Source organism: Bidens hawaiensis, unplaced genomic scaffold, assembly GCF_021521415.1.
Source record: "Bidens hawaiensis isolate Kalapana, Puna unplaced genomic scaffold, B.hawaiensis_p1.1 tig00016471_1, whole genome shotgun sequence".
NCBI lineage: Eukaryota > Viridiplantae > Streptophyta > Magnoliopsida > Asterales > Asteraceae > Bidens > Bidens hawaiensis.
The window spans coordinates 8,740-30,717 of record NW_027492514.1 but is presented as its reverse complement, the minus strand read 5'-3'; the positions used below and the strand labels follow the sequence as shown (position 1 = coordinate 30,717).

Genomic DNA, 21,978 nt, shown 5'->3' with positions numbered 1-21,978 from the left:
AAAAATATTCGGAACCGGCTTTTTTATGCCCGGGTTTTTAATACCCGAACCTACCCGTAGGGTACGTATAGGGTATGCATTTCAGAACAAAAACTCGTACCCGAACCGGACCCGATTTGTACCCGGTAATACCTGAAACCAGGTTTTCAAATACCTGATCTATACCTGAGAAATACCTTAATAATATCCTTAAAAAGTACAACCCCTAAAAAGGTTCAATATATACTCGAAAAATACCAAAAAAAAACTGAAAATAAGTTTTTTCAATACCCGAAAATAAGGTATTCAAATACTTGGTTTAAAATACCCGGTTCTATACCCGACCCAAACCCGATGCATAGAGTATTGTTTTTAGAGACAATACCCGGACCCGAACCCAATCCGGGGATTACTAATACCCGATTTTTCAATACCTGGTCATACCTGAATCTGATTTCATACCCAAAACCGAGTATTTGAAAAACCCGATTCATGCACCTCTAGATGGAGGTGGGTACACCAAGTTCAATGCCCAATGGGCAATGGTTATATAAAAAGCTTGATCTCTTGTATGAGATGTTGGGTTGGGCTGGCCCAAACTAGTTCAGTGGACATCTATCCAGTATCCAACTTTTATATATGTTTTGCTTTTACTTTTGTCCGATAAATTCGTATAATCTATATGTTTAACCCACACTATTAATTCACTCCCCAAGTGAATTGTAACCTTGTTCATATGGATTTTAAAAGCTACAGAAAGAACAGTTGAACCACACCATGTTTACTTTTTTCGAAATGGAAAATATAACATTGTTTTGAAAAAACAAGTTATTTACAAAGTAAAAGTATAATTTATTCACATTAATCAAAATGACGACATCCATCATTGATGTGGTGAAAACAGTCAATAAATATTAACTAAATTAAACAAGTAATAAAAACAAGACCTAAGACTCAACTAAACAAAACACCGGCTAGTGAACCGGTCAATTGTACTAAGCTAAGTAAGTCCGGAATATCGAACCCACATGACTCTATAAATTACGTTAATTAACTAATTAGACTCGATTTACGACATGACTATTTATTATTAATGTTTTAAGGGAGATTTTTAAACTAAGATTAAACTAAGAAAGTAAATAAACAAGTTAACGAGAAACAAGCAACTAAACACAAGATAGAAACCAATCAGAGATGAATCTACCTAGGTAAGAATCCCATGCATCAACAATCATCAAGCAATGGACAAATAACATGATTATGAAAACTGATTTCTAAACGTGTTCATCTAACAAACCCTAAGGACCTTTGATTGAATCAAATGAAATCCCAAAGAACAATTATTAGATTATTAAGCAATTAGTTGAATTGATTTCCACAAAGTCATCAATTAGGGTTAATTAATAGTATCTAAAGCAAGCAATCTTACAAAACACTAAACCCTAGATAACTTGATAAGCTAACATGACATCATGAACATGGATCAACACAATAAGCAAGAATATTGTCACTACTATCCTAGCATGCAATTGACCAAGACACATGAACAACTCCTCACCTTACAGCTTTTGTAATTTAGCAAAACATTCAAAACCTTAACCAACTATCAACAAGCTTTTATGATCTAATGGGCCCATTTAATCACAATAATCAAAACACCATGTAATGATTTAAACATAAACCCTAAATCTAAAGAACACCGTCAAAAGATAAAAGATATATGTGAAGCTATAATTAACAATCAATCAAGATAATAAACACTCATATGCATCATGAAAGAAAAATCAAGTCTTTTACTATTAAATTAACAAAACCATAATCAAACAATTGTCCAAAGCAAGAATCAAGTCTTAAACATGTTCATCAAACCTAGGTAGACATGAAGTCTAGCCTAGAATCATTATTAAAAACAATACTAAACAAGTCTTAAAAACAAAAAGGAAAGACATCAAGAATAATGAACAAGGAACGAAAGTTAGAGCAATAAAACCCTTTGCGATTGATCCTCGAACACCCGGATGAAAGCTCTCTCGATCCTCCTTGGTTCCTAGCTTCAAATCACCTTCAAACCCTTGGAAACCCTCTCAATTTCGGCTGCAAATAAGCTTCCAATCGGCTAGGATATAAAGATGTATATATAGAACGCATAATGGGCTTGGACTTGCAAAAACGTGTGACCAGGAAGCCCTAGGCGCCCCGCGGCCCTTTGCCTTCGCGGGGCGCGGCACCCTTTTTTTGCTGACCAGAACGCCTAGGCGCCCCGCGGCCCTTTGCCTTCGCGGGACGCGGCGCCCTCAAAAGGTGGATTCCGGATTTTTTCTTATTTATTTATTTGTTGCTAAATCTTGTTAATTATCTTCCTTGAATCCCAAGCAACACTTAGAACCTTCTAGACCTTCTTTTCCTTGACTTTCAAACCACCATCTATATGCAAATAAATCAAAACTCGTAAGTGAATTAATCATGTAGTTAATGACGAGCAAAACGAGCATAAACTTCTCATAAAATGATAGAAATAATTAAGTTTAATGTGAAAGAAACCAAAAGATTTAAAACATGAAAAGCATACAATACTTGACTCAAAACTTAAATAAATAAAAGATAAACGAAATTCGAACTAAAACGAACTCAAAACATTAAATAAACAAAACTTTACAAGGGATTCGAGATGTATAAATACATGTATATCAATCATCAACTCGTGATGAAATTCAAGTAATTAAATAACTCTTCTTTTAAACAAATCTAATGAAATTATTATCCATCTAAATAATGAAATCCAAGTTAAGAAACTTAAGAACATCAACATGAATCGAGAACTTGTTTGTAGCGTTGGGTCTGAAGTGAACGGTTGAGTTAACCAAATCTCTTGTCTTAACCGAAATATTACAAGATAGAAAAATCAAAAATGATAAAGTCTAGGAGGAGGATGAGAGAATAGATTCATAGAGTATGAGATGAGAAGAAGCCAAAATATTCCATGCCCGATTTTCACCCCCTTCTTTACATATTTTGCAATGCTCGTTTCGTCTTTGCTGGGCTTCATGAAGTGGGCTGGTCCATTGGGCCTGGTATGGATTATGTTAATAGCAGGGTCTATCTAGGGGCACAATAGCAAAGCATAATTTATGTCTTTACGAAATGACCACACTTGTATCGTCGTGTGTTTCTTCAAAGCCTTACTATCATCAACAAAGTGGGTCCAATTCGTCTTCAAGACATAATTGTGGTGGGTGTGTTTCACATGATACAAACTTGATCATATTATTGTCCATCTTCACTGGCAACCTTCTCTTCTTTTTCTTGTTAGCGTCCTCCTCGATCAACAAACATTTGGGTTTCTTGATCATATTATTGTTCTCGGTTTCTAACAAGTCCTCAAAAGCAACCAACCCCCGTTTCTCATAAAGTTTTGGATTTCTTGGTAACAATGATCATGCTCTTCTTCCTAAGTAGCAAAAGGCAAGAAACCAAGTGCTTATTTATTAGTATACACATAGGAATTTGATACTCGTTAGGCCAAATTTGTAGATTTTCGTAACAAAAAAACCTGGTGTATAGGTTAGTAATATTAATATTTTAGTTTTAATATTTCAACTGATTGTATTAAGAAATTAATTTGCAGGTTCATATAAAATAAATAAACCAAAAATCATAAACCAAAATCCATTTACAAATCATAAAATTCTCAATCCAAAACTCCTTATCCCACAGATTACACTGTTGTTAATCAATTAATATAAGCCCGATCACGTAATCCACAAGTCAGTTTCTCCTAACTTCACACAGCTCGACAATTGTGAGTCCGATCACCATTGTTACCCAAAATCAGAAGGCCTATTTGCCTTATGATTTATCCATAAAAAGATCATGTCCGAGACATCATTGTGAAAAATGTATGTACGTTTTGTAACAATTTGATATTTATAACTTCATTTCGTGTATTTTTGCATCCATTTCACGCATTTTTAAGTTTTTAAGTAAAAATTCTAGCGTAAGTTTGATTTTGGTTATCAGCCAAAATTAACCGAACCAAACAAAAAACCGAATAAACTAAACCAATTAACCGAAAACTATTTAGTTGACACGATTGAGGCTAATAGCCAAACCGAGCCGTGTACACACGCTAATTTGAAGTAATCATGCGAGATAATCATTGTTTAAAGCTCCACATATATATACCAATAGCAATTAAATATAGCTACCAAAATTTCACTACTAACCATCTCATTTACATTCTCTCCTCTAGCTACTTGTCATCATCATAATATGACACATTCAAAAAGTCCACATGTGGAATATAATCATATACCATATACCAATATTCAACCATTGATTAGTCAGCAGATAACCGAGGTAACGGAGAGTGGATAAGAGTTAGTGTTGGCATACTGAAACGAGACAGTGTGGCCATTAAACAAGGGCTTTCCATCGTTAACTAGACAATCGTCGTAAGCAATGCGTTTAAAGAGGCGCGGGTTGATGAGTCTAGCCGAGCTGAACCACCCGCAGCTGAGGTGGATGCCGGATATGTCACAGCCGGTAGAGCAAACGTTCATGATCTCGACAGTGTATGTGGGAATGCCATTTGGCAAAGGGTCAGTGACTCCTTGGTTGACGACAATGTCGGATTCAGAACATGTGTCACCCCAGAATCTGTCTGGTTCCACTGCTTTTGCTGCGTACATTAAATAAAACAGAATGAGGTTTTTGTTGCTTTTGGTTTTTTCTTTTACATGAGAATGGCAAAATTTGTGGAAAGTCAACATTTGGGATTTAGAGTTTGAACAAATATATGCTTTTGATGATTTTGTTTTGTCCATTGGCTATTTTAGTGAACCTTGTTACATCACTTTTTTCATTTATTTTCTTCTAAACAACAAGAGTTAAAAAAAATAATACTTCGTATGGTTTATATATTGTTTCACTAAAAATTTCTAAAAATATTTGTTTCCACCAATGAATAAATTTGAAAAACAATAAAGAGAAAATAAGTTTTCAGTTTTTAAACTAAACTATATTTTTTTAATTTCTCATACAAAAAACAACAATTAGACCGTGTAGGGGAGCTGACTTTGAGCGAAATTCACCCAAAAGTCGTCTTCCACCCCCACCCCCAGGCGATTGGGGGGAGTATGTATATGTCATCAGGAAATGTTTGAAAATAATAATATTTTATAATTTTGAGGCGATTTTAGGTCTATAAACCGCTACTTTCTAAAATGAAAATCGACCACTTACTGACGTGATGTCATCTATCAAAATCACCCCAAATGTAACGCCTCCACTACATGGCCTTATAATGTGAGCAAACTTTTTTGAAATCAAACAATTGAATCAACCTTCCTTTCTTTTCCTTTTTGAATGTAAGAAAAATATAACAGAAAAGTAATGTGTCTAGTCCTATAAAAGCTCAAAGATAAAAGATTCATTTGCCTTTACATTAAATGTTCTAATAGATTGACTAACTATAAGGCATTAAATAGAAATAAATATAACTGTTAATAATTATTTTGGTTATCAATTGTCAACAGTTTATGAAAAAGCTTTTTATGAACAGAAACAGTTTATCAAATTAAGTATAAGACAAAGCAGACTTTTAACAATGGGTGTATATAATATTAATATTAGTATCCAGATCAATAAGAAAATAATTATTAAACATTTAAACATGCAGATAACTGTGCTTTAAACATTTACTCTAAACGAGGCATATAGATGCCTAGCTGGCTAACATGCGCCGGATACTATGATACCTTTTCACAAAATATGCATTTTACCGATTAAAATCCAAATCCCAAAAGTGATTTAATGCAACACTCACAGGCTACAATGCTACATTAATCTTGTTACATTTTTAGTAACATTTTCCGAGGGATTAATTTACGTTAAAACTGTCTTAACGTAAAAATATTTTGTTAATAAATAATCCTAAAAATAACCTAAGTTGCATGTTACAAAAATTACCTTTTGTGTTTAGAAAATACTAATTTCATAAAAATAACCTAAGCTTCATGTTAAAAAAACTACTTATATATTCTATGAAAAATCACAGAAATCATGTTAAACAAAAATCACAAACCTAAAATACCATGTTAAATATTGATATTTTTTAATAACAATCACAAAATAACCTAATTAGCATCTTAAAACATACTGAGTGTCTAGAAAAATTTTTATAATATGAAAAATGTCAAAAATAACCTAGGCATCATGTTAAAAAACTACTTATTCTATGAAAATTCACAAAATTAATATTAAATTAAAATCACAAACCTAAAATATTATGGATAAATATTGATAATTTTTTTTTTATAAAAAATCACAAAAATAACCTAAGCATCATGTTAAAAAATACTTATATATGAAAAATGACAAAAATAACCTAAGCATCATGTTAAAAAAACACTACTTATTTTACAAAAAAAAATCACAAAAAGCAAAAATAAAAAACCTAAGCATCATGCTAAAAAACTACTTGTTCTATGAAAAATTAAAAAAATCATGTTAAACAAAAATCACAAACCTAAAATATCATGTTAAATATTGATAGTCTTAATAAAAAATCACAAAAATAACCGAAGTAACATGTTAAAATACATATAATATGAAAAATGACAAAAAAATAACCTAAGCATCATGTTAAAAAACTAGTAATTTTATAAAAAAAATCACAAAAATCATGTTAGGCAACACATTTGTGTTTAGATGTTAAAATCTCACAGGTTAAAATCAAGGCATGCCATGTTATCAAAACCATTTACAATCTAAAATGGTTATATATTTTAAAAAGTTAGTTAAATAACAACAATTTAAGTAAAAATGTGGTTAAATTGTGACATGCATGCCATGCGGTGTACCGTGTGTATATGAAATGGGGACCAGAGGACAATAAAAAACCAGCATGCAAAGAATTGACCAGTAGAACGATACATACGTGCACCACCAATATATCTGAGCAAAGAGGCTCTGTGCCATTTCACCAGTGTATGTTGCAGCATTATTATTATTAAACATATAAACAGATCACTGGTAAATAAACCAGTGCATATCACAGATACCAAATTTAAATATTAACAACAAGCATTACTATATATTACAGTTATATAGTTATTATGTGTTTGAATCAAATACAAATTAAAGTACTAACTATACTAATCATGTAGCGTTATAATATATACAATATAGTGTAATTACATCGTTAGACTACATGTATATATAATACGTTTTATTAATTTGTACGTTAATTTTCCCCTAATTATATTATTGATTTATGGTGACGAAGTGAATAAAACAACGAAATAATCTGGAGTAAGGTTTTGATGATATTATTACCATGATGATTATGTTGATGATGATGACGGTGATGATTATGATGATGAAGAAGCTTGCGAGTAATACTCGTGCTGTTGTAGGTTGTACTCTGTGCATCTACACTTGTACTAATAACCGGTTCCATTAAAATGCGATCAAAACGTAACGTGCCTAATGAGATATTAATAAATAACTAAAGTTTAGATCAATTTAGTAACAATATACTCCGTAATTGATTCATAATGAAAACCTAATTATTAAAGCAGATTTAATAATAATAATAATAATAATAATAATAATAATAATAAGTTTACTATACCTGTAACTAACGCAACCACCACCAGTAGCAGCACCACCGCACACGTGGCAGCTGTAACAAACAACGGTAACGGTAACGTCTTCTTCGTGAAGCGGTTAACGGAGCTTAAAGTCATTAATTTAGCCGGAAACTGATTCCGTTACGATTCCGGTTGTACGGAAACTGTAATAATCAGTCGGAGAGTGAAAACTGAGAATCAATCGTAGAATCTAGAGATAATAATAATATTATTATTAATCAGTACTATACACAGTAAATAATAATAAAGTGTAAATAATAACATCGAATCAATCAAATACTGAGGAAACAAAAAGCGAATCAGCAAATATTATTATTCTACCGCGAAATCATGAAGATATATATTGACTTTATTCAATGGATAAACACAACAAATACATTCGCCTAATTTTACTGCATTCGAACTGATTACACGACGATATATTGCTATAAATATTAACACAGAAGCATTAAATCAAGCAGTGACTGGTTAATATACATTCTAGTGTTCTACGCAAGCTCAGATTGGACAGATATTATGCAAAAGCTGAGAAAACTTTATATGAGGAATACAAAATCGATGCAAAAATAGAAGAATATATACATATATATCTATATATATCGAACCTTTGAGAGAGAGAGAGAGAGTAATCAGCTCCGATAAGTGTGCGTGTAACTGTGTGAAGTATATAATAATAATATTATTATCTCTGTAGAGAGAGAAACTTTACGGTGAAGAATTAGAATAAGAATTAGGGTTTGGAAGAATGAAGGTGTGTGTCTTGTAGTGGACGTGGGTTTTATTTATTTACTGAGGGGTGGGTAACCGTGGTTAATGAAGGTGCACGTGCGAGGTGAGGTAACTGTGGATAATACTTACTTGATAGACCAATTTAGGAGATATTTTTCGAAAGATATTTGAAAATTGAAAAGAGTGATGGGATGTTGTTATTATTATTATTATTATTATTATTATTATTATTGTATAAAGTGTCAACTCTAAAGTCTAAACGTAACGTGAAGCGGAAATAAAAATCATTAGATTTTGAAATGTGACATCTTATAACTCTTTAATAAACATGTGGATAGATTTTGAATTGTATGTAAGTTTGTAACATTTAAGACTATCGTGGAATGGGTATTGAAAGTTAATTATGACACGTGTAATCGAGAAAGTTGAAGGGTATAGATGAAAGTATTTTATTTAGTTTTTTCTTTTTGTAATTTTGGTAAGCATAATCTAGTATGACGAGAATATTATGGGTTACTTAGTTACCTAAAATAAGTTGTTTATTTTACAAGTTCTTAGGCATGATTTCTAACATGGGAGGCTTTAGCTACGTCACTCGCGAACATCAGAACACATTCTAGCGAACATGGGCATGAATGGTTGGGCACTAGCCCACTCGCGGGCACTATAGGTTAGTGGAGGGGGCGCTAACAGCTAACTCAATGGATATGGGTGAAGGAACAAGTTCGGTCAGCGCCATAAGACGCGATATAATAAAATTAATTTTTGGTGGTGAGTTCAACCACAATACATATCATAAATAACAAACTCAAGAAATTTACCATTTTTCTGAAAACCGGGTTGCATTTAGAGGGCTCGAAATTGTTAATTATTCAACAATCACCTTACGAAAAGAAAATTCTCTTTCCATTTGTAATTTGGATAGCTTTTAGTTGAATTTATCTTATCTACAATCGGTTTTAAAGTTCTTGTTAAATTCACTTTTGCACTCGATTGACAAACTATAATTTGGGACAAGCAACTTTTTTTTGTAATTCTCATCCACACCCAACTCCAAATAATATACTTTTACTAAAATTTGCCTTGAACCTCGGTGCCAAACAAAAACACCCAAGAACCCTTACAGAGATTTTGGATTACCCACGAAAATTACACAGTTTAAATAAAATAGACGAGTTAGTATCAATCCGTTATTCGGTGTCTTAGTGGCACGTAAAATTCCCTTATATTAACTAACTAGTTTTTATCTCCCGTATTACGGGGATTGTTTTATATTATTATTTTATAATATTTATTTATTTTTTGAACATTTATTTTTTTTATTGTATGAAAGTTAATAATATATTTATGGTTTGATGATAAATTATTTTACAAATAAATGAGATGTTATAACGCGATTTAAAAGCTATATGGGTTTGATAAGACCCAAAACTCGTTTATTTTTTTATTATAAAATTGGTTTCATAATTATAAATAATATATATCTTTTTTTAAATAAATCAGATAGTTTTTATCCCCCGTATTATGAGAGCTGTTTTACATTACTCATTTTTAATATTTATATAGTTTTTTGAGTTTAATTTTATTTATTGTAAGGAATTTATAATATACTTAGAGTTTGATAACCAAAGGGTTTCATAAATAATTAAGATGTTAAAACCCGGTTTAAAAGTTATATGGGTTTGGTGAGACCTAAGACCCGCTTATTTTTTTTTACTGTAAAATTTTTACTTAATTATTAATAATATCTTTTTTTTTTAAAAAATCACATAATAATTTTTAGTATATCATATTTTATAGGATTTTCATATTAATAATTTGGTGAGATTAATTTTTAATTTTATGAGATGTTATAACCCGTTTAAGGAATATTTAGGTTTGGTAAGACCCATACCCGTGAATTCGGGTCAAATGCATGAGAAGCCTCCATTTAAAAATCAAGCAAATTCTGGTGACTCCAAAAAAGAAGGGAGCAACCACATCACGACACGTAAGATTTTTAAGTTTTCGTTTATATATATTATAGATTATAGATGATTAACCATGTAATTCATAACAATTATGTAACAATCTAGGGTGAAATCGACGTAAACGATTTAAATGATAACTTTATTTTACAATCAAATGATAAATAAAAGTTTAACTATCTTTTGTATACTCTCCTAGTCTCCTACCTTTGATGATATATGTTTGTGCTTATGTTCACATTAAACTTTCACACTTGCTCGTATCTCGTTGTGGACGCATCACGTTATTATTATTTTCTTTTTCGAAACACAAATATCTTATAAATATATGGATTTGTTCATACTCAACGGGCAATTGGTTGAAATACAGAAAAGATAATAATTCACAAGGTGAACACGTCATACACTACATAAACTTTAATAACTTGGAAAAAGAATATACTTATAAAACTTATGTTTATTGTTGATTTGTTTCGTTTAAGTACTCTTTATAATTTAACAACCGTGACACAACAATGGAGACATCAGCCTCTGCTAGGGCTGTCCAAATTGCTCGTCGTTCGAACTTGCTCGTCGATCGTTTCGGAATTTGCTTGGACAATGCTCGCTCGTTTTTCCGCTCGATTGTAAACGAGACGCTCCGCTCAGTTCGGTTTGTAAACGTCTAAACAAGCCAAGCAACGAGCAAAGGTTCGCTCGGTTCGGTTTGACTCGAATATTTTTCATTTATTTTATATATATTTATATACTCACAAATATATATTTTGTTTTTAATAGTTACCTTGAATATTGAAAAACTGAATATTAAGTATAATATCTTTTAATTATTGAGTATTTTCAAGTACTTTAAATTTAAATATAAAGATAATTATATTTAGTTTTTAACATGTTAATATTAAAGATAATTACAAAAATAAGCTATATATTTGTGAATATATATTTATATAAATACTAAATTTTAACTATTAATTATTTTAATACATTATATCCAACTTCAAACTTCAATTTTATCAAAACTTACAATCTACTATTAGTTATTCTACATATCATATTAAACTTCAAACTTGTTTCTTATAACTTTATTATTTAAAGGGAAAAAGAAAAAAAAAAGTAATGCTCCAAACTCGCTCGATACCGCTCGGAAAATGTTTGAAAAATACTCGGTTCGATCTTGGCTTGTTCGATTTGAAACGAGCCAAGTAACGAGCAAGTCCTTGCTCAGTTCGACTCGACTCGTGAACAGCCCTAGCCTCACCCTAAGGATGGGCCAAGCCCAATTCAGCCTTCTAGGCCTAATAGCAGCAACAACTTAGGAGGTTCTTAAGAGTTAAGGCTCCTATGGGCCAGGCTATCCGTAAAGTATGCAAGCCCAGGTCCAAGACAATCTTCACATTAATCGTAACCGTTGGTCCATAACCGAATGGTCGATTAATCATATTAACTTAACTATAACCGTCCTTTTTGTTTGGTTATGATTAGTTCGATTAACATTTCAGGTTTCAGTTATGGTTAAGTTTTCTCTCACCCCTAAGAGGGGGTTTATGGGTTGAAGAAAATATGTTAACTGGCTAAATTGGATTATCGTAAGAAGGGGTTTACTTAATCCTATTATTTAACAGGATATTTGCTAATCCTGTACTTTTTTTATTGCATTGGATTTTCCGGGGGGGGGGGGGGGGGGGGAGGGGGGTTAAAAAAACTGTAACATTAACCATGGCTCGTACAAGTAGTTAACCACATGCTAAATAACATAAAAATATAGCTAAAAGTTGTGTTAGTAATCATTTATGTAAACTTAACTATAAGAACTATGCACACAGCACACACCACACCAGTTTATCAAATACTATAAATATTAATCATTCAGTTCAACAAATTCAATTAAGGGTGTAAATTAATATTTGATTATAGTAATAAGAACTATGGTTATTATTTCCATTACTTATAAACCTACATAATTAATAGAAGATTTCATTTCTTATAGGTAAGGTGGTGATTTAAAGGTAAGTTAACCAACCACCCTTAGCCTTGATACATACACATGCACATGCACATACACATACACATACACATACACATACACATACACATACACATACACATACACATACACATACACATACACATACACATACACATACACATACACATACACATAACTTATTTTTTATTTTTTCATAAAACACTCGGTTAAGCTCGCAAGTCTAAATGATCTTAGTATACAAAGCTCGGGCTCGTTTAAGCTCAGCTTGTTGCAAGCTTTTCCCGATCCGATCCCAACTAGCTCACGAATGGGTTGGCTTGTCTACACCCTAATAATATTACATATCTACGTCTCGGTAGAGCCACTCATTCTAAATCCAAAACTGACACCAACACCACCAGACTACAAGATTACAAAACTAAGAAAACTGAAAATGGTTTTACTATATATACAATCCTATAATGAGAACCAACAAAAAAAAACCGACTTTTTTACCCGCACTCCATTGGTGACTTTTCATCTTCTCCAACTCTAATCGTTTCACCCGCTCAACCAAATCTTGTTTTTTAGCATTTGCCTCCTGCAAGCAATACATATAACATGTCGGGTAAAATTTTTTTTAACTTTTTTTAAACTTTTGTTTAATGATAAAACATAAACTAAACAGACTCGTTCATAAAAAAACGAGTCGAGACTGACACTCTGACCAAAACAAAGAAAAAGAAGAAACCTTCAACTTCTTTCTTAGAAGCGCCGCTTCAGTCTCGTGCGTGTCTTTTTCCTCCGCAAATATGTCTATCATACTTCCTTGCTCCTTGTTGAGATTCTCAAATTTTTCTTTAACTTCCTCAAGCTAATCGATTACAAACGACAGTTATAACAAGTTTTAAGTAAAAAGATGACTCCATATGCAACTAGAGGTGTGCGTGGCGCAGTTCGGTGCGGTTTTAGGCTAAAACCAAACCAAAAACCAAAACTTCGGTTTTTGGATTTTTGAAACCGTTCGGTTTCGGTTTTTTAGGTTTCGGTTTTCGTTTTGGTTTCGGTTTTTTTCATTTGAGCTTGAAAATTTTAGGCCAAAAAAAAGGTTGGAGAAAAATAATAAATATAAGTATAAATAATTTTGTTAATTGTTAACTAGTTGACAATTATACATTTGATCAAAAATATTCGAGTTATTTACTTATTAAATTCTTATTAGTTATTCAAAATAAAAAAAATAAAAATATAAAAATTTAGAAATTCGGTTCGGTTTTTCGGTTTTTATAACATGCAAAACCAAAACCGAATCGTAAGTTCGGTTTTTACAAAAACATACAGCCAAACCGTCGGTTTTTGTTTCGATTCGGTTTTTTCGGTTTGGACTTTTTAGTTTTTTTAGTTTCTTGTGCATATAATAGCAAAAAACATATTGTAGGCATAATGTTCATAATGCCCAAAATACCCCTTAAGAATGACTTAATAAATAATCTTTGTGACATCATCAACATGCTGAAGACAAAGAATAAAGAAAGCGGAATGGGAGTAAAATTTTTAGAACCATATTAACTCAACGGTTAAATAAGTAACTTTATTTTACACTTAGACAATCAATTATATTAAATCAACGGTTAAACAGGTAACGTTAAGAAATACCTGAGCTTCAAGAGTCTTGCGTTGATTTCTTTGTCGTTCTAAATCACGCAGATGATCGCCTAAAACATCTTCATCCCTCTTTTCAAACCTAAAAATGATAAAAAAAATTATACACGCTTACATAACGTTTAAATTGTTTGAATATAACAGGAAAATGGTGACATACTGCTCTTTTAATTTGCAGTTCTCTTCCACCAACTGATATAATCCAGGCGCACTAGAGTTTATAGGAGCACCTCCATTTTCACCAACAACCGCAAACTGTGAATCATACAAAAAAAACTGCATTAAGATCGTATAGAGGGGTAAAATGGTCATTTTCTTAGCTGATTTTTCACATTTTTCCGTTAATGATTCAGCACTAAATCACATTTTTATTGAACATGTGGCGTACGGTCTAGAGTAAAATGACAAACTTACCCTCGACTGAGAAGCATCGTTTCGAGTAGATTCCTTAGCTGTATTTCCATTATGAGAACCGCCATTTGTATGTCGTGGGGTCGTTTCCAAGTTATCATCAGGGATATTTACGGTCAAAGGTGTTGACTTTAGTTTCTGGTGTTTGTTTGAAGATATTGTCGGTGGTGTTGACGCAGATTTCTTCTTTTTAGAAGAAGCTTCAGGGGAATATTCTAGAACAAAAATATCGATTGTATATTCAATAAGTCCCAACCGATAAAAAGTTATAAATAAATATATAAAAAAAAATTAAATGATCCTTGAAACAAATTTAAAATATCATGTACCTCCATTTAGTGCGCTGTTGTTACCGGCGCGTTTAGCATATCCGATTCTATGGCAGTAAGTACGCCTGAATCAAGAAGTGATTATTATTATATATTAATTACACTATACTCTATTTCAAAAAAAAAAATAATAATAATAATAATAATAATAATAATAATAATAATAATAATAATAATATTAATAATGTAATGTAACGTATACCAGTAATCCTTCTGCGTCTGAATAAGACGGTTTTCGAGTCTTGAAAGAACAATGGTGCGTTCAAACCCCTGTTTATCATGAGCCGGTTCCACAAAATTAGCCTCCAAAACGCCTAACCAACAAAAAAAACTTATTTCAAAAACATTCTTTACTAACTAACGTATATTCACGAAAAACATTCAAATCTTTTTAAAGAACAAACGTAACCTATTACTCCACGACCGTCACTTCCCGCAGCAGTCCAAAGTCTCCAAAACGGCTATAAAATAAAAAAAAAGTATAAATTAAAGGAAAACCTCAATTTTAATATAAAAAAATAAAAAAACCTTAATGAGTCGGTTTTTATGATAAACATTGTATCCTTGAACATCAATATGAGCTTTTGCGTCTTTGACAAACCCCATAGTAACAACCGCAACTATCTGTTATTCAAAACTTATTAAAAACATTAATAATAACTTAATAAGCAACAAACTCACTAAAAACATTACATTTGAATTCTGAGAAACTTTATCAGCATTGGGCATAGGACGATACGTAATCTCGGTCACCATCATCATGTCGTTAACTATATTATGATGCTGAATGTCTTTTCCACGAAGAATCATCCGGAATCCCGGAGGGATTCTTAGATAAAGAATCGATGCATAACTCTAAAATAACCAAAAAGAAAATGCACATTAATTAAATTAATTAAATTCATTAGATGGAAATATTAATATATTATCAACTATAAAGTGCTTACTCTTAGTGAATGCCGATAGGTTAAATAATGTCGAGAGTTTGGGTAGGTGTTGGCCATTTGTATATTCTTCTCGTCTCGATTAACACCTCGAATTTGAATATCCTAAAAAGATGAAATGTAAATTAATCTCACTTAAAAGCAATGAAATATATATAAAGGATTGTTAATACGAACTTCTTCATCGGCATCAAAATCAAGTTCCAACTGTCCTTGATCATCATCCCACAAATTGTAAATGATTACGCGAGTGCCTTGATCCTTTATATGATCAAACTACAAAATGAAAAAATTTAAATAATAATAATAATATATGAATAAAAACATAAATAATAACAAAATGAATTATTTTACTTGTTTAAGGAGGCTCGCTTCACTTGAAAATGGAGACCATTGAACCACCGCCTCAACGTTCTTATTCCACACACCGGGTGATGATCGTATAAGTTTCTTCCACTCTTGACCGTCTTTTTGGTAATCAAGCTTTTTAATGGCAATTCAACAGAGATAAAAGATGCTTAATTTGCAATAAAGATAAAAAAAATATATTAATTATCAGGTTAACTTAAGTACCATGGGAACTACAATATCTTCCTTTCCGGTGCTTCGAAGAAACGTGTAGGACAAGAGTCCAATGCTCTGTGTAGACCTAAAATACAAAAAAAAATGATTATTTTTATTATTATTATTATTATCGTAAGTGAACAGGTCAAAATCACCTTTTTCCATCTTTTCCAGAGCAGCGAGTGAAAACAATAACATCGGCCCCGAGCCTCATAGTACTCGTCTTGAAACCATTTCCATCTGTCAAAAAAAAAAATAATGTATATACTTATTTATTCGATTTTTTATGTGAATTTAACTTACATTGCCCAATGACGTCTGCAACTTTGCTTTTCAAAGAATATCCAAGAGACATACACTGTCTCATCTTATCAGGGTCCATCCCGCCACCATTATCTATTATAAAAGTTAAATATTTATATAACTCCAAAATATGGACAAAGCACTCTTAACGGATTGACCCGACCCGTTGACATAAAATCATTAGATACCTTCAATCAGAAACATTTTATTTCCATCTTTCTTGTTTAGTAGCATATCAATGTTGACGTATGTAGCACCATTGCAGACCTAAATAAGTAAACATCGAATGAATATAGTTTATATGTATCATAACAAAATTAATAATAATAATAATAATAATAATAATAATAATAATTAAGAAATTGTGAACTACCTCATCTAGTGAATTGTCCAAAAGTTCTGCAAAAGCTACATGAGCAAAAACATATTCAAAATTAATGACTAAATATCGGATTTTAAAACGTTAAATTTGTTAAATAATATTTACCACCAAGAACCCATTTATGGCTTGTTGCATTTGAGTGTAGAAACTTTGGATGAACCCTAACATGATCCATGCCACCTGTAAACGTAGCACAAACTCAATCATTTTAGAGGCCGGTAAATGAACCGAACGTTCATGAACTGTTTGACGGGAAGTACGTTTATGTTCATTTATCTAATAAACAAACGAACAAGAATACGGTTTTTTGTTCATTTAATTAAATGAACGAACATGAACACACGTTTTGTTCGTTCATTTATGTTCGTGAACGTCCGTTTAGGCTCGTTCACTTATGTTCATTTAAATTTTACTAAATACATTATTCATATAAATATAAATGTAAGTACTTTATTTATGTTCGTTTATGTTTGTTTGTTTGGTAGAATCATGATGAATATTTGAACGAATCAGGTAAACTTAAACCACTAATTTAGGTAATTATGTTTGCTCAATTATGTTCATTTAAGTTTGTTTGTTTATGTTCATTAACCATACGTTTAGATTTTAAACGAACGAGCACTAACACGTCCCTCGTGTTTGTGATCGCGTTCAGTTAAAGTTGAATGAACGAACACGAAAACGACCAGTTCGTTTAGGGGTGTGCAACAAACCAAAAAACCCGATCCGAAACCGAAAAAAAAGAAAAATCCAAACTGAACCAAAACAAAAACCGACAGTTTAGTTTTATGGTTTCGTAAAAACCGCACTAACGGTTCGGTTTTGGTTTTGCATGTAATAAAAACCGAAAAAATCAAACCGAATTCCTAATTTTTGTTTATTTATATTTCATATTAAGTAATTTATAAGAATTTGATAAAGATGTAACTCCAATATTTTTGATCAAATGTATAATAGTCTATTATTTTACAATTAACAAAATTATTTATATCTAAATTCATTATTTTTTTGCCAACTTTTCTTTCGGCATAAAATTTTCAAACTCAAATGGTAAAAACCGAAAACGTACGGTTTCAAAAACTCCTAAAACGAAGTTTTGGTTTTAGCCAAAAACTGCACCGAACCACACCAAGTACACCCCTAAGTTCATTTACAAACCTAAACATCAAATAACTTCAGAAAAGCAACAATATGTTTATCAATGATTCTAATTGCAATTAATTATAAAAAATATTTAAAAAATCCCCAATTAGTCTTACAATTAACTAATTAATTAATCAATACTACATTATTATATATGTGTGTGTATATATATGACGCACACACTGACCAGTATATGTATCCCAATTAGCAGCAGACCCCTCATCATCAAAATCACCAGCCTTCCAAAAATTCTTGCAACCATGAACCACCGTACGCGGCGGCGCGTGCTTCTCCGGCAAAGGATCAAGAAACCCATCTGGCAGATTATTATTATTACAACATTCATCATCGGAACCATCCAGATCAATCACCGGCGCCGATGACATATTATTATTATTATTAATCAGTGTGCAATGTGGTGGTGGTGGTGCTTACGTGGAGTGGCGGTGGTGATGATGACTTATGTTGGTCAACATGCGGCTATGTCGGGGATACAGTAACTAACTTTTTGTTCCTCTTATTTTTATCAGAAAAAAGAAAATAAAATTGACAGTTGGTGCAAATCTTTTTGTATCACGTGGATACATAATATCATCACAAGTCACAATTTTGAAGAAACAAATATTATTATTACTATTATTATTTTTATTATATGTAAAATAAAATCATGATACGGACGGTATTGATTATTTTTTGTAATTTAATTAACTTATCGATTAAAGAAATAGTATTAAAGGTTAAACGAGTTAGGTGATTGTTATTTGGGCTTTGAATTGTATAATGGGTTTATTATTTGATTAATTTCCTGGGCTTTAGTCAAGTTAACTAATTGGTTGGGCTCAATAATTAATTGGTATTGGAGGATATAATTTTGATTTCACATATAAATGAAGGTTAAGTATGAACAAATGATATGTATAAGGGGTGAGTTGAATAAATAGTTTGAAGATAAGTTTATATTAATTAGTTTATAGGAGTTTCTAGTTTGAGTTAGTTAGAAGTCTTGTTGACTAATTTATTTTTTTAATATGAATGAAAACTCTACTATTTAAAAAGACATGAACATATGAGGAAAATTTCTAGTATATTTTAGTATAAAATATTTATACTCAATTTCTTTTAAAGCCAAAAAGTAACATCAAAACTTTATTTTTCTTTATCACCAATTTATCTTGCATTGCATATATACAAGAGTGTTGTATTGCATAGAATACAACAATATTACACACATTTGATACACACTACTGTATATATGTAATATAAGACTAATACACACATCGAATATACATTAGTACGTACGCGTAACACTACATTAATGCACACGTGTACAATATCGACTTTATATATATATATATATATATATATATTGCATATAATACATCACTAGTACACATATACAATACACAAATACTGAATATATGCAATTAATCACTATTGAACACAAAAAATACATAGTAATACACATGTTGTAACATCCCCAAAATTTTGATCAAAATTAGACAACTTAGTAAAATTGAGGGATCAAAAATATTCCCAAAGATAAGTAATGAGAAAACTTTAAATAAGGAAATAAAAGAAATTATTAAAAGATTTCATAAGGTAAGTTATCACATATTAAGGAAATGTGGAAAAGAGAAATTCATCCCACATGAAAGGATGGAAGAAAGTGAAAGCATTCCACATAGGTATAAATAAGAAAGATAAAACTCATCCAACATGGAAGGATGGAAAAAAGTGAAAGCACTTCATATGGGTATAAATAAAAGAGTTTTTTTTTTTTTACCAAAATAGGGTGGTGGAGAAAATTATTTACTAAAATAAATGATTTGAAAAGTGTTTACCAAAATAAGCATTTTTTATTTTTTTTTACCAAAATAGTTTTTTGTATATATATATTCATAGGGGTGTGATCTAATGAAAACTACTCTTAAAGAGAAAACTTGAAAAACTTTTAAAGAACTATTTGTAACTATTTAAAAAAAAATCTTTTTGCAGCTTATTTTTTCCATTATTTTTATATGTATTGTTCAAAAACAAAATCGTCGGTGTTGTGCGTACGTGCAATAGTGCGTATTACATATATACAAGAGTGTTTTATTACATATAATACAATACTATTGCACATATTTGATACACACTATTGTATATATTCAATATAAGATTAATGCGCACATTGAATAAACATTAGTACGTATGTGTAATACAACACTAATGCACATGTGCACTACATAGACTTTTATTTTTATAATATATTTTTTTTTACATATAATACAACACCACAGCACATATAGAAATACTGAATATACACAATTAAACACTATTAAACATAAAAGTACATAGTATTACACATGTGTAATGCAACAATATCAGAGAGTCATACGTATGTGCATCACATCGTCCTTTTTTATTTTTTTTTTCTAGTGAAGAGTAACAAAATATAAGAATAATAGAAAAAACAAAAAATTGAAAGTATTTTTTTTATTTTTAATTAAAAATAAATTTTAAATGTTTTTAAGTTTCTCTCTGAGGAGTTTTTTTTATCCTCTCCCTATATTCATGTATATATGGACGATTAAATGAAGACATCTGGGAGTTTTAACGGTGTTTGATCGGTTAAACGAGTGAAAGCGGTATACTTTTAAGTTATTTGATTTACCTCTCCCTATATTCATGTATATATGGACGATTAAATGAAGACATCTGGGAGTTTTAACGGTGTTTGATCGGTTAAACGAGTGAAAGCGGTATACTTTTAAGTTATTTGATTTACGAAATAAGTAAAGAAAAGTAAAATCAACCCTTACAGGGCTCGAACTCGTCCCAAAACCGGTCCAGAAGCCTAAAGAGTATTGCACCAGCCAACTGGGCTGTTGTCTGCTTATAACTCAAAACAAAACTAATTTATTCACCCCAAATCCTATTAAAAACCCTAATAGAAACAAACCCAAATTGAAACCTGATTGCCCTCTGTCAATCAGAATTGACAGAGGACTTTTGTTAAGCATTGAAAACCGAACAAAAGACCTTAATCAATTACCTTGAACGAGTTTGAAACGAATGGAAATGGCGGTTTAGGGTTTGCGTCTTGTATAGGAGCTTGAACTTGATTTAAACAGATTTATGAGTTAAAATTGATAGAGGGCTTAGGTTCATGATGATCATAGGATGTTGTAGGACGAGTTAAATGCATTTTGGGAGAGTATTTATAGTGTTTACAAGGTTGTTAAGGCAACGGTTCGAGTTAACGCAATTTCAAAATCTATTGGCCGTTAGTTAACAAGATTAGTTTGTAATTGACGTAACTTTTGATCAGTTAACGATTGAATTAGGCCAATTCTCATGATTCCTGGCTTGTTTCGTTGATCAAAATCAAAGGTGGGGTAATAGAGTTGACGGTGGGGGAAGGAGGGAAAGAAAAAAAAATATAAATAAAGATTTAAACAAATTGCAATTAAGTCCCTGGGCTTTGAATGGTTACTCATAGTAGGGGTCAAGACTTCACATGCTTGATAGCTTGAATACTTTACGAGTAATGAAAATAAACAATAAATGACCATATAATGTAATTAATTAATAATTCATCACTGTTTGCTTGATAAAGAATACCCGAATAATTAAACTAAAGTAAATTTTGAGTGTTTCGGGTTATTGGGTCTAAAAATTGACGAATGTCACATGTATAACCAATCTAATTGGTTCTCCTATTATCTAATTTTGTTTCCGTTTGAGTTGCGTGAAAAAGTTGCTTACAGAAGCCACAAATCCCTTGCAAACACATATACTACAAAGTACAAACATGATCCTTAAATGTAGTTCAAATGTAACTAGAACACTAACTATTGAAAAGAAAAACACATTTTCATCACGCTATGAAATAACTAAGCACATGTCTTTTCTTCAAGTTTGAGTTGCGCAATGAGCTAATGAGCATAAAATCAAATTGTTACTTT

General features: G+C 31.4%; 1 protein-coding gene and 1 pseudogene across 1 annotated transcript; both read right to left on the bottom strand.

Annotated features, from left to right (window-relative positions):
* Positions 1-4,319: 4,319 nt before the first annotated feature.
* Positions 4,320-7,727, bottom strand: LOC143551613 (protein TAPETUM DETERMINANT 1 pseudogene; annotated as a pseudogene).
* Positions 7,728-12,493: 4,766 nt separating this feature from the next.
* On the bottom strand, positions 12,494-18,423 carry LOC143551615 (protein MICRORCHIDIA 7-like). The gene is made up of 20 exons (XM_077042010.1): positions 18,216-18,423; positions 16,991-17,065; positions 16,877-16,911; positions 16,692-16,770; positions 16,504-16,596; positions 16,356-16,440; positions 16,210-16,285; positions 15,991-16,119; positions 15,814-15,912; positions 15,640-15,741; positions 15,386-15,547; positions 15,221-15,316; positions 15,102-15,153; positions 14,895-15,006; positions 14,693-14,757; positions 14,367-14,578; positions 14,113-14,207; positions 13,947-14,034; positions 13,042-13,164; positions 12,494-12,891 (listed from the first exon to the last, which is right to left on the bottom strand). The coding sequence occupies exons 1-20, from the start codon at positions 18,412-18,414 to the stop codon at positions 12,754-12,756; spliced, it is 2,115 nt and encodes a 704-aa protein (XP_076898125.1). The 5' UTR covers positions 18,415-18,423; the 3' UTR covers positions 12,494-12,753.
* Positions 18,424-21,978: the final 3,555 nt, after the last annotated feature.